This window comes from Mytilus trossulus, chromosome 6 (assembly GCF_036588685.1).
Source record: "Mytilus trossulus isolate FHL-02 chromosome 6, PNRI_Mtr1.1.1.hap1, whole genome shotgun sequence".
Lineage (NCBI taxonomy): Eukaryota > Metazoa > Mollusca > Bivalvia > Mytilida > Mytilidae > Mytilus > Mytilus trossulus.
This window is the reverse complement of record NC_086378.1, coordinates 64,163,121-64,177,382: the sequence shown is the minus strand read 5'-3', so window position 1 is coordinate 64,177,382 and position 14,262 is coordinate 64,163,121. Positions and strand designations below refer to the sequence as shown.

The 14,262-nt window shown below is 31.3% G+C and overlaps 2 protein-coding genes across 6 annotated transcripts in view; one reads left to right on the top strand and one right to left on the bottom strand.

Moving 5' to 3' along the window:
* Window positions 1–1,445: 1,445 nt before the first annotated feature.
* On the bottom strand, window positions 1,446–11,110 carry LOC134721671 (nuclear envelope phosphatase-regulatory subunit 1-like). The gene is made up of 6 exons (XM_063584824.1): window positions 11,044–11,110; window positions 9,132–9,203; window positions 8,411–8,484; window positions 5,692–5,801; window positions 4,566–4,620; window positions 1,446–2,768 (listed from the first exon to the last, which is right to left on the bottom strand). The coding sequence occupies exons 1-6, from the start codon at window positions 11,072–11,074 to the stop codon at window positions 2,730–2,732; spliced, it is 381 nt and encodes a 126-aa protein (XP_063440894.1). The 5' UTR covers window positions 11,075–11,110; the 3' UTR covers window positions 1,446–2,729.
* Window positions 11,111–11,138: 28 nt separating this feature from the next.
* The window catches only part of LOC134721670 (nuclear receptor coactivator 5-like), a 28,080-nt gene continuing 24,956 nt past the window's right edge, over window positions 11,139–14,262 (top strand). For 2 of the 5 annotated variants that reach the window (XM_063584822.1, XM_063584820.1), the window contains exon 1: window positions 11,157–11,217. The gene's annotated coding sequence lies outside the window, so the exon portion shown is untranslated. Of the gene's footprint in view, window positions 11,218–14,262 lie in introns of all 5 variants that reach the window. The other 3 variants (XM_063584819.1, XM_063584818.1, XM_063584823.1) reach the window with 3 other exon arrangements.

The window sequence follows — 14,262 nt, the reverse complement described above, 5'->3', positions numbered from 1 at the left end:
CCATTAGTTTAAACTTTAATTCAAATAAATGCCTTCAATGCTGTGACAAATAAAAACGTTGCATTGGAGATCATCGATGACACCTTTTTAGTACACCAGTCCTGATATAACAAGCTGTACTAATAACCTTTTGCTTATACCATAGACTGATATGGATTCTTGGGATGATATCAGGACTTATATGCAAAATGATATACAATAATTCATGCATGTTTTATAAAAATTTGTTCTTGTAAAATTACAGTAACAATACATCAAACATTAAATTGACATTAAAGAGTGTAAGCAAAGTTAACACTTCGAAAAAACATACTTACTAGGAGTTATTTCTTTTATATGCAGATAGAAAATAGAAAATTTGAAAACAGGTTTGTTATTTAAATCAAACAGTAAAAAACTCTCCTGCTATTCACTACCAACTGTCAAATAGTAAATCAATCAAAGGCATTCAGTAAAACTATCAACAAAAGAGTTTTTTCTTTGAATCAACTAATGTACACTGTACATAAAAAAACATATGTCAACTCCAGCACTTACTTATTTCCATCTTCACTAGCCAAGGGTTACAATCTGATCACCTACTCTTCATATAGAATATATGATTAATGAACAATTGCCACAAACAGATTGTGCAATGCTTTTTTACCTGTAATTGGTCAATTATGAAGTAGTAGTCTTGGGCTTGACTACTATCTGTCGCTAGATGGCATGATTCTATATGCAATAATGCTGAGTGAATCTGCCAAGGTGAAGATAAGGGTATCAGATTGTAACCCTTTGCTAGCCAAGATGACTTATTTACTGATGAAAAGAACTCTATTGGTTCAATCATTTTGATATACATTTTAAAAATCAAAATACACCATACATTTTATATTACATTAATAACAGAGCAGATAAAAAGGTGAAAGAACTTTCATATTGCACATCTTTTTTTTTATATTTTTCACTTAAAAGAATACAAATCTTCCTTCCTATATCAAAAGTTCAAAGCAAGAGGTATGATAAGAGCCATTTTGTTGGCCCTTAAATAATAAAAACATAGAAATATTCTTAAATTGGATTTTATTGACCAATACATTTAACCTAAAATGGCCACCTCCAATCTGATCAAAATCTGTTGTTGTGATACACTATGCTCCCTTTAACATGAAGAATAATTTTTAGTAATCTATACTTTCTGATTTTAAATATTCAGTGGGCGTAAAAGTTCAAGGCAGGAGGTATGATAAGAGCCATTTTGTTGGCCCTTAAATAATAAAACATAGTAATATACTTTTGATTATCATATTCTCATTTTCCATAGAAGGGAAATAACTCAATTCAAAACTTTCAACAAGTACTATTATAAACTACAGACAGCTTCAAAATAATAAAAGAGGCAACTGTACAAACAGCATGTTTTAAAGGTAATACTGCTACAATTTCAAACTCACTAAACTATAAAGGATTTATTATTTTTTTTGTTTGAAATTGAACTTGGTCATGAAAAGATTTTTTTTTTGCAACTTGTCAATAGGTGTTCATTTCGCGAAGATATTTCTTATCTGATTATTTTTTACTCTTGATAAAGAACTTTTACTTTGATGTATTTGGCTACAATTATGTCTTTTATAGCTTATTCTGTTTTAATAGTTTTATTTTCACCTTTTAATCTTGGTGGTTGAACTATTGACTTGTTCATTATTTTTCAATATTGTTACAATTACTTCAGAATCAATTTGACAACTGACACATTTACAACATCATACATACAACGGGGGTCTCATTTGGGGGTTCTGATCCCGGATCTCGCTTACTGTTTATCAGATTCCTGTATCCCGCTTACACTATGTAGGTAAGCAATTCTCATTTTTTAGTAACTTCCTGTGTCTTGCTGGACTTTATTTCCCGTTTTCTTTGCACAAAAATTTGATTTTCACGTGTCACGCTTACATTTATCAGCAATCCGGTGTCACGCTTAGACCCCAATGAGACCCACTACAACAAAAAGCATATACTACTACTATTATACATTACAATATAAGTTTGCTCTGAATATTATCCATAAAGATTCAGGAAAAATCATAAATATTTTATCCTTTTTTTCCCTATAAGTCTATTAAACTAGCATTAATGAATATTGTCCTTAGTAGAATAATATATTGTAATTCTAACATTATTTGCAAAACTATGAATCCTTTTCAGGGACTTGAACTTCTTATATTTGTGCTAGGTAAATTTTTATTGACTGATCATCAGAAAATGTTCCTATCCTATATATTAAAACACATTAAATCAAATAGATATTTAACAATTTCTTTTAAAAAGCTGTATCTCAAATGTAATGTATTTTTTAAGGGGTTAAAAGTTGTTAAAAGAGGCTTGAGAGCTAGAAAATGAAATTATTCTTTCAATCCTTTATTTATCCCCACATGACTGTAACCCTGTTTTTAAGATTATAGAAAAGTGATCCATACATTCAGTCTTTTCCAATCATTATTTATGATTTCACATACTGATTACAAACAGTAACTAGCGTAGATCATTCAAACAATCACAATTCATACATCTTTTGAAGATGCACAAAATCTGTTCATGTCTGCCATGGAGTTTGACTCTAAGTTTTCTTCCACCCTGAAACATGCCAAATATTCCAGTGAGAAAATTCTGACTTGTTTGTAAATAGCAGCTGTATCACAGATGGTTTACACTTCAGTATTAATTCTAAAATCTATGATCTGGTCACGTCATAAGGAGGGCCTAGGTTTTAGAATCAATTTACCAGTCTGAAATAAAAGAATAAATTAATACACATTGATACATAGGTTGATTGATCAAGCTTAGAATACCATTTGAAAAAATATTGTAAACAAAATTCATTTAAGTATATATACATGAATAATATGATGGGTGCCACTAGTATAGCAGAAACTGCTTATCCTGCTAGCAGTGTTTACACTCAGTTTTTGTTCTAGATATTTGTTGTTTTTTACTGATGTTGGTCTTCTCATCTTTTTTCTAATGGACATACACCATAAAGTTTTGTTACAAGTCGGTATAAGCAAAACTATTACAAACATAAGCTCTAAAGAGCTTTTAAATTAACTATTGGACAATGATTTTTATCTTCAGTTTTTTTTTATGTTATTAAGAAAATATAAGAATAATTTGAAGGACTCATAGGGAAACAAAACACCAATTTTAGAGAATGTCTAAACAAATGGAAATTCAAATTGCAAAGGTCCTAAATACCACAACTGGTATATCATAATGATGATGTATGTCATCAAATGGAAAATTAAAGCATTTTCAGGATAATAGCATGCATGTTTTATATGACATAAAAATATGGACCCTGCTTTATACTATACTGATACAATGAGCCTTCAAAGGTGCTAGTTAACAAGGTCTGCTGGAGGCATATCACCTAACTCTGGACACAATATTCTGGCTCAAGGCTGACCAGTCTTTGCTCTTACACCTAAATGCTGTGTGCATAGTTGAGCAGAAACAAATACCAATTTTCAAGTTTTTGGTGTGTGGGATTGAACCTAAGTTTTCCTTCACTCTAGGCAAGCATGCTACAATATGATAACTGAGGCAGTGTTGTCAGATGAAGATAAACTAGAGGCTCTAAAGAGCCTGTGTGTCTCACCTTGGTCTATGTGAATATTAAACAAAGAACGCAGATGGAATCATCACAAAATTGTGTTTTGATGATGGAGATGTGTTTGTTCATCTTACTTTACTGAACATTCTTGCTGCTTACAATTATCTCTATCTATAATGTACTTGGCCCAGTGGAACAGTGGAAAATTGTTTAAAAATGACTGTAAAGGTCAATAACTCCATAGGGGGTCAATTGACCATTATATGTTGACATATTTGTAAATCTTACTTTGCTGAACATTATTGCTGTTTACAGTTTATCTCTATCAAGATAATAACCAAAAACAGCAAAATTTCCTTAAAATTACCAATTCAGGTGCAGCAACCCAACATCAGGCTGTCCAATGTATCTGAAAATTTCAGGGCAGATAGATCTTGACCTGATAAACAATTTTACTTCATGTCAGATTTTCTCTAGATGCTTTGGTTTTTGAGTTATAAGCCAAAAACTGCATTTTACCCCCTATGTTCTATTTTTAGCCGTGGCAGCCATCTTGGGTGGATGGTCGGGTCACCGGACACATTTTTTAAACAAGATACCCCAATGATGATTGTGGCCAAGTTTGGTTTAATTTGGCCCAGTAGTTTCAGAGAAGAAGATTTGTGTAAAAGTTTACGACGACGGATGCAAAGTGATTGGAAAAGCTCACTTGGCCCTTGGGGCCAGGTGAGCTAAAAAAAGAGATGTCCCTCCAATACGTTACTGTTTCATTTTCAGGGATTTCTAATACAGACATGTGCCAAGGCTTCATGTTGAACTCCGTACTTTGACCTATAATGGTTTACTTTTACAAGATGTGACTTGGATGGAGTGTTGTTTAATTGGCACTCAAACCACATATTCTTATATTTTAATGAATGTATATCCTCTCTTTTCAAACCAACAACTAGGGTTTCTGTTATAAAATACTTACTTCATCACAAGACATATTATAATCTGCCAACACCTGTCTACATCTAGTGGCTATACTAGTAAGTGTTAAGGTTGACTTATATTTGTAAATACAACTGTTCATGGATTTTTATTCTTTTAAGTAATATATTAAGTCATATTCTTTGGCTTCATTATTTTTTAGAAATGATAGGAAGTTATGTGATCATATTGTGCTGCTAATCGTTCATTAGTATGTAATAAAAACCTTGGAAGATCCTAAATCTTAGTGTTTTCATTTCCTCCTGAAAATGTTTCATGTTTACAAGTTGCTGGTTGATTTATATTTCTAAATTGAAGCATGTTTATCAACTAATAATTTAGGGGTTAGGCTGAGCTGTTTATTTCCTTTTGCCATGTACTGTACAGCACATGGTTCTGTAATGATCCTGACTGTAAAAAATATTACTATAAATAATAGCATAGACCACTTTTTAGAAATTTCTGCAAAATCAACATTGGGATATATAGTTATTTCTCATAGTTTTGAACAATCTTGATAAAACTTTTAACCACAACCAAATTGAAGTTCAATTGAACATACAATAATATTAGACTATATGCTGGTACTCTAAAGCTCCATTAGAAGATTTTTAGAGTTAAGATCACTGCAAGTATAAAATACTATCCTGCAAGTATAAAACACGGGGGGGTCTCTTCCTATATAAAGGTATATACATATGTGCCGCTGGAATGGGTCCCTTTTTTGATCCGTCAAATATATCAATGGGGTGCAATTTTGATGTATAATAAGATTGTATATGCATGTAGGTACTATTTGAGCTGATAAATATATGAATGGGTTATGATTTCGCTGTGAAATATATGTATAGGTAGGGATTTCACAATTATTCAATATATGAATGGGGGGTGTTTTTAAAATCCCAGCTGCACACCTGTACCCAAAACCCATGTTGAGACCCCCCGTGTTATAAAATAACTGACAAGTGACAAAACCTTCTTTATGAAACAAATTATAAAATTAATTACTTTTAGTTTGAACAATAATCTTTGTCCCCTATTAAGGCTATTCAAATACTTTTAAAACACTTACTTTGACCACTTGACAACAAAGGTCAAAAGTTTGAAATTCATTATATAAAGGATACATTGATGGTGCGACAACTCTTTTATGAATTCCACACAAAAATAACATTAACAGCACTATACAACTAATGGTAAAGCAGGGGTGATTCCATAAAGATGTAGATAGATAAACCTGAAAGTAAACAATAATATATCATCAATTTGAATGGGAACTCTATTTAAGATTTGGGTTACAAACAATAAAAGTACACATAGTGGCCTAGAAAATGAAATATTTCTTAAAGAACTACATATTAATTCACTATTTGTCATCGTCTTTTGTTATGTTATATTTCTTTTCTCTTCACATGCTAAATATAAAGTTGAATAAAGGATTCCTGTGGAATTAATAATTTTCAGTCAGCATAAAAATTATGATAAAAAATTCATGTAGTTCATACTGCAAACTTAAGTACAGATTTTTGTATGAATTGAAATGTTTGAAAAAATAAGATGCAGAATTTTTTATTCCATTAACATGACTGAAATTGTGTGGAATAAAATCCAAAATTCATCATTCATCCATAATAAATTACCCTGTTCAAAACCTGCTGAATTCAGTGTTTAAATGTAAAATGTAGTTTGAACAATATTTTTTTTTAATTTACTATATCAGTCCTTATTTTGACAGTAACATTTGTGTTGCTATACATATGTTATTTTGTATCTTAATATGTATGCTCACACTTGTAATATACTTACTTTTGTTGTATAAGGATATGTTATTTTGTATTTTAATATTTATGCTCAAATTTGTTATATACTTACTTTTGTTGTATAAGGATATGTTATTTTGTATTTTAATATTTATGCTCAGACTTGTAATATACTTACCTTTGTTGTATAAGGATGGTTGTTATATACATATGTTATTTTGTATTTTAAAATGTATGCTCAAACTTGTTATATACTTACTTTTGTTGTATAAGGATGGTTGTTATATACATATGTTATTTTGTATTTTAAAATGTATGCTCAAACTTGTTATATACTTACTTTTGTTGTATAAGGATGGTTGGTATACATATGTTATTTTGTATTTTACTATTTATGCTCCAACTTGTAATATACTTACTTTTGTTGTATAAGGATGGTTGTTATATACATATGTTATTTTGTATTTTAAAATGTATGCTCAAACTTGTTATATACTTACTTTTGTTGTATAAGGATGGTTGATATACATATGTTATTTTGTATTTTACTATTTATGCTCCAACTTGTAATATACTTACTTTTGTTGTATAAGGATGGTTGTTATATACATATGTTATTTTGTATTTTAAAATGTATGCTCAAACTTGTTATATACTTACTTTTGTTGTATAAGGATGGTTGGTATACATATGTTATTTTGTATTTTACTATTTATGCTCCAACTTGTAATATACTTACTTTTGTTGTATAAGGATGGTTGTTATATACATATGTTATTTAAGAAATAATTCATGGAAGCCATAGATTATTGGAAATTTACACATGGCCTGGGCCGTGATATTCAAATTTTATCCTGAGTGTGTAAATTTCCAATAATCTATGGCTTCCATGAATTATTTCGATTCTAATAGGACAAATACGATCATTAAAAAACCGAAGCGAGGGTGGGTAAAGCTCTGTGTGTGGCTGTTCTTTTTTACTCCCTGTAAGATAAAGCTCAAACATTCTAGTAAATCCGTTGTTTGCATGGATTAATTCGTGAACAACCGCTGAAATAAAAATCTGTTTCATTCTCAAAACCAACAAATGTCGTTTTGATTTACATGTTTTTCTCGTAAGCTACTGTCAAATCCAAAGTTGACATTTCGTAACTAAGGATCCGCCATGTTGACTTGCTGAAATCAGTAAATATGCGAATAATGCGCAATAGAATAGAAAATCAAACAAAACCTACCTTGATACTCAATTTTAATACAATAGTAAACACCATTTCAATGGTTAACGTAACAGAAAACTTTCAACTCTAACGTTTTCATTTGTATGACGTCATGTTTTGAAATGACTTAAATGCGCCAAAAACATTTATAGACTTTCGCGGAATTTTATTTTATTCTAATTTTGATGACTTCTCCGAGATCTTGTGCATTACTTCTTTTTATTACGCATCCGAATAAGAATAAAAGTGATTTTGTCTTTTTTTACTTGCAATTTTTAAAACAATAAAATCGGCAAAGGGTTTGCAATTAGGTTTCAATACATGTGGAATTACGTAGGAAGTATATTGTAACAGCCATTATTATGTACACCACGGAGTCTGCGCTAAGTATAGATATATCGAGAATTTTATCACAGTGTTGTTTACAAAGCGAAAGAAGCACGTCATATTAGAATTTGTATTTTAAAATGTATGCTCACACTTGTAATATACTTACTTTTGTTGTATAAGGATATGTTATTTTGTATTTGAATACTTATGCTCAAATTTGTTATATACTTACTTTTGTTGTATAAGGATATGTTGTTTTGTATTTTAATATTTATGCTCAGACTTGTAATATACTTACCTTTGTTGTATAAGGATGGTTGTTATATACATATGTTATTTTGTATTTTAAAATGTATGCTCAAACTTGTTATATACTTACTTTTGTTGTATAAGGATGGTTGTTATATACATATGTTATTTTGTATTTTAAAATGTATGCTCAAACTTGTTATATACTTACTTTTGTTGTATAAGGATGGTTGGTATACATATGTTATTTTGTATTTTACTATTTATGCTCCAACTTGTAATATACTTACTTTTGTTGTATAAGGATCAAGTAACCAGGTGCCAGCACCAGCAGCTGTACAAACAGATATCACTATCAATACCACTGAAAGTAAAAAGGAGGAGATTTAAATCTATATATAATAATAGAATAATGATAAATTTCACCATCTTCATCAAGTTTGAAAAATACTTGAAAATTTCCAGACAGAAAATATACTGTAAACCAAATTATTTCATCAGATACTTTATTTTTCACATTTAGTCCTTTCTTGTCCTATTCCAAGTGATTTTATTTCCCCATATTCAAATTTACTTGATGTTATTTGACCATAAAAGATCCAATTTATGCGACAATTTATATTTGCATTATTTTTCTTCTTTTGAAAGTCGTAAATATAAATCACTGTTTCTTTTGAAAGTCGTGAATATAAATCACTTCTTCTTTTGAAAGTCGTGAATATAAATCGCTCTAAAAAATTAGTTGGTTTGGTTTATCCCACAAAGACATAGATTTTTTTCTAATCTCACATTTAATTCAGATATACAAAACTTTTGTTGTATAATTTGCAATAGAAAGTACTAGGAACAAATATGAAGTATGGAAAAATGTTAAATACTGCAACCATTTTAATGAAGAGCATACAGTATGCATCTTAACTAAAGCATCATAGTTTAAAATAATTATACAAATAATAAATTGGCAGATTTAATGATATTCAAGTTCAAAATCTACTAAAAATTACAACTCACTACGCCATAACCTAGCTGTTGGCTGAACCTTGTCGATTACTTCTGTTAATCTTCTTTCAAAGGCCTTCAAGTCTGCAATAACATAAAAAAGAATCATGTACAATAATAAATAAAGCATAATTAAATAGGGTGAAAAAATATAAGAGAGAATAGACAAAATAATCAAAGAAATGAGAAAATGTCTAAAAAAAAGAAAAAAATAGAGATGAAGATGCCTGACGCCACAAAGGAAAAGTGATTGTTGTATGCCTCAAAAGTTCAAGCAGCCATCAGTGCGTTGATGGTTTTTTGTAACAAAAGAAGAAGAAGACACCGGGATTAGTGATAAGGTGTATTGAAACATGAAAACAGATGTCGGTATCCGGTCGTTCCGGCCCCAAACCAATCCGGCCCCAAGTCAATCCACCCCCAAGTCGATCCGGCCCAAGTCGATCCGGCCCACGTTGATCCGGCCCCATAATAAAATATGAATAAACTATATTGATTTTGAAGGAATTTGTAACAAATTTTTACAGTTTAAATGGAAATTGCAAAAAGTGTCGGAATGACAACAGGTAAGTGAAGTTTTGGAATACCAGTTATAGAACAATTTTCAATTGATACGAACATGAGTGTTATTGTGTCTGTTTGTATAGCAGCTTCAACATATTTTAAAATATAAAGTGTTTTTTTCCATAAGTTGGAATGTCATGGAGATTTTTATTTTATTTAGTTCATTCACAGAATTATAGCTAAATAAATATTTACAGTCCAATGGAATCTATAAAATTCAACTCATCATAATGACTTGTTTAATCAAATCATTAGTCTATAATTGGTTTGTTTATTCAACAATTGTTTGATGATTGTGAACTAAGGTAATGCCACTTGTAATCACTTAATTCAATCAAATCCCGATTAATTAAAGTTAGTAAGTAATCAATTTCAATTCTTTATTGCTAGACTATATAATAATAATATACATTTTTATTTATAACACAATAATCAACAAGGTCTTTATAGATGTCGAGGTCTAACCTCTAATCAAACAAAACAGCCCATAGTTATGTAGCCGAAGCATTCTACTCTCCAGTAAATAGCTAAAAGATCACATTTTCACAATTTTGTAAAACTGCTATCTTTTAGGGCCAAAAAAAGGGTCTTACTGAACCTACTCCTTTTAAGAACTTAAAATAAAATAAAATGTGTATTTTATCAGCTTGGGGATCGGTTTGTACCATTGTGTATTTAACTATTTGTTTATTATATATTACACAAGATGAAAACTGTCAAATTGTCAATTGAAAGAAAATGCTAATTACTGCTGATTAATGTTCATGTCTGAATTCTTTTATATACGTTTTAATATAATTATACCCAATTATCTTGAAAACTTGTAATAAAAACATTATAAACCTAGTTGTTTTATACTCATCTATTTTTCAAAGGACCTTTTTTTTTTTTAACGTAAACCTTTTACATTATAATAAATATCATACCATTTATGAATTAGAATTAATATATATTTTTATTTTTGTTCCTTATAAAAAATATTTTTTGTTGGGCCGGATCGAATTGGGCCGGATAGACGTGGGGCCAAATCGACCCTGAAACCACAGATGTCCATTTCATCTTACTATCCGATACCTTGCTAACAGTATATATTGCAAGATTGTGCAAATGTAAATGTGTGCTTTAGACAATATTGATTGGCATAAGAATAATATACTCAAGCTCAGCAGCTGCCGGTGTCAAAACTGAAACTATATAAGTATCAACTGACAGACAGGATGTTTTGGCAAATACAACTGATCAATTCATGCGACACGGTATGTCTTAAATATTTTTTAAAAGGGTTATTGTTCTTTTAATATAAATGAGTTTTTGAATTGAAATTATTGGTTGTTTTCTTGAGATATATCTCTTTTAGTACCCTCTGTCTGCTCAGCTGACATTTTCGGCATCAAGAACTACCACCGGTCTATCTTGTAAAACCTGATTTGATTGGTTTAATTTTAAAGCTTAGCCAATAAAATAACCCAATGCTTAATGTATAACCGACAACGAGGCTGAAGCAGTGCGGGCGATTGTTAATTTTCTACATTTGGTATTATTTGTTAAATTACTGAAACATTTCCAATAAGATTGTGAAAGAAAGTGGTTGATAAGTGAAATTATTCACGTATTTTAAGGTTTGCAGATAAAAAATCCGTTGAAATTATCATATTTAGAACGTTTCTTGCTCATTTTCGTGTCTTGCACATGGCTAGGAAAAGCGAAATAATATATATCGATTTAATTATCATCAAAACAACACTTCCAATAACTAAGTAGTAGTAATATGCATATGGCTAAACTTTGAAACATTACATGTACAATAAACACTTGAACAAAAGTGCCTAAAATATCAATAACTTGCCAACTGACTTATAGCTTTAGCCTTTGCTCAATTAGCTACTTGCTTTACTGAGTCCTTGATAGACTCATGAATAAATGCTGTTTAAGTTTTTCTAATTTACAAAATGGCTGCAAAAGATCGCTGGCAAATCGTCCCACTTGTGAAAAGGGTTAAATTCCGTTAATTTTACACCTGCCAACTCGCCCCACTTCAAATCTTCAATATAGATGAATATAAAAAAAATATCTTTAATTCAGGTCTGCCAACTTGCCCACTAAAAATGAAAACTGATCAACACAGAATACGGAAAAAAATATGAAAACTGCATATCAGATTATTAATGAAAGTGTTTCGACGTTTCACTTGCTTAAAATACAATGGTAAATTCACTCACGCTGGAGTATGTACACTCAATTATGTCTCAAATCCTTGACAGGAAGATAGATAGATAGATAAATACATTATTTATTATCATGTAATTTTCGTATATTTGGAGGAATTACTTTATTCTTGTAAGCCTAAAACTAAAGAAAAGAAATCTGTTAACCACTTTCATGTTTCTCCATCACCTGGAAAAACTCTTCAATTATGCATGCCTTTATGAAGTCATTTACCAGATAGAGGGGATCACCTCTATCCCTCACTATGAATGTTCATTAAGCGTCTTTGTGATCGTCATTGTGCAGGATAAACAAGAAATAATATTTGTTCTGTAGGTACTTGATCACAATTCCCTAATGACAGCAGTGCTGAAAGACAATTATGAAAATTCAATTTGCTGAATAATTGGTGCAATATATAGCTTTATAGTTTTCCTACCACTTGGTGCACAACATTCGAACTGAAGAGACGATACCCCTAAACGCTCAAATGATGTTCACTAAAACCAAAGTTTTTGACTGAAATGCATCAAACTCGAAAGTTGTCTGTTGTTCCAAATGTATCATATCCTTACCTTAACCTTAATTCTCTCCGCGCCAGAAGTCGCATAAGGCCTCCACGCTGTTTTTTCACCCTTTTCTATCTTTTGCCGCTGTTCTGGCTACGTTCCAACTTGTCCATCCTTGTTGGTTCCTTTCTTTCTCTGTTGTTCTTCTCCATGTAGTTTTTGGCCTTCCTCTAATTCTTTTCCCTTCAGGTGCCCATTGTAGAGCTACATAGCTGTTGTTGTCTCTTTCACGTCTTAATGTATGTCCTATCCATGTCCACTGTCTCCTTCTGATTTCGCAACTGATGTTTCTGGTGTTAGCTATTTCATTTACTGTTTTGTTCGATGTTTTACTTTGCCATCTTATTTTTAGGATCTTTCTTAGGCATTGGTGCTCTACAGTATTTAGTTTCTTTTCTTCAATGTTTGTTAATTTCCATGTTTCGCATCCATACAATAATACAGGTCTTACTAATGATTTATATAGGTGTATTTTTGTTTTTCGGCCAATTCCTCTTGCATACCATATATTTCTTAGGCGATGGAATGTCCCTCTTGCTTTCTGTATTCTGTTTTTGACGTCACAACTGCCTCCTCCCTCTTTGTCCATGACTGCTCCCAGGTATGTGAATTTGTCTACATCTTCTATTTTCTGATCGTATAATGTTATCAACTCTTTATTCTTTGTTTGCTGGGATCTCAGAGTTTTACATTTTTTGGGGTTAAGTTTCATTCCAACTCTTTTAGCTTCAGTTGTTAATTTCTGTGTTTTTTCATCAAGGTCGCTAAATTTTGAGGAAAGAAGTGCGATGTCATCAGCAAAGTCAAGATCTTCTAGAACAGTATTAAAGTTCCATCGTATCCCTCTTGCTTTGTCTGCAGTTGTTTTCCGCATGATCCAGTCTATGACTAGAAGGAAAAGAAAACCTGACATTACGCATCCCTGTTTCACTCCTGATTTTATCTCAAACCATTCTGATGTTTCTCCCTGATCTATGACAGAACACTTAAATCCTTTATATATCTCCTTTATGGTTCTTATTATCTTGTCTGGTATTCCATAGCTCTTCATGATATACCATAGACTCTCTCGGTGGACAGAGTCAAATGCTTTTTCGAAGTCTATAAAAAGTATTATTAAAGCTGCCCTCCATTCATTTGTTTGCTCAAGTATGTTTCTAAGGATAAAAATCTGTTCAGTTGTTCCTCTTTTTGGTCTAAATCCTGCCTGCTCATTCCTCAATCTCTTGTCTATTCCTTCCTTTATTCTTTCTATTAACATTCTGCAGAAAAATGTATCATATACATCTGATATATTATACAAGAACATTGAAAGATTTCAATTAACAGCAATTTGTTTTATACCACAGGATTGGTTACTTTTGTCTTTGAATTAAGAAAGATTTAACACTATCGAGCAATCAGTGAAAGTCAGATTTCCAGCAATTTTAAAAAGGGGGGGTTCCTTACCCAGGACAAATGGGGGATTTCAACTACAATTCATGTCCCCATTCAAATGCATTGATCGCCCCCAAAAAAGGGGAGGTCCAACCCCCGGAAACCTTCTTCCAAATCTGCGCCTGAATGTTTCTTTTAAGTTAGTATCAAAAAGAATGTCCATTCATTTATTTAGGTATTCATTCTATTAATAAAGGGGACAGGAACATAGATATTCAACAGGATTGCATCTTTTTACATCAGTGGGGCTAGTTGGCATTATTAAATACATTGTGGTTTATCCATTTATCCTGACTGGGGAAAATAGTCAGACATTATTTATGTAGGGCCCCAGAAAAGTTATCAGTATCTTGACTTAAGGAGATCTC

What these genes read in the sequence shown, in the direction of transcription:
- LOC134721671 (XM_063584824.1), bottom strand. Translation starts at nt 11,074, where the DNA reads ATGCCGAAAATGTCAGCTGAGCAGACAGAGG. An exon ending in AACAGCTAGGTTATGGCGTA is followed by an intron (nt 8,485 to 9,131) that starts GTGAGTTGTAAT and finishes TTTTACTTTCAG; the next exon opens with TGGTATTGATAGTGATATCT. An exon ending in TTGATCCTTATACAACAAAA is followed by an intron (nt 5,802 to 8,410) that starts GTAAGTATATTA and finishes GTTTACTTTCAG; the next exon opens with GTTTATCTATCTACATCTTT.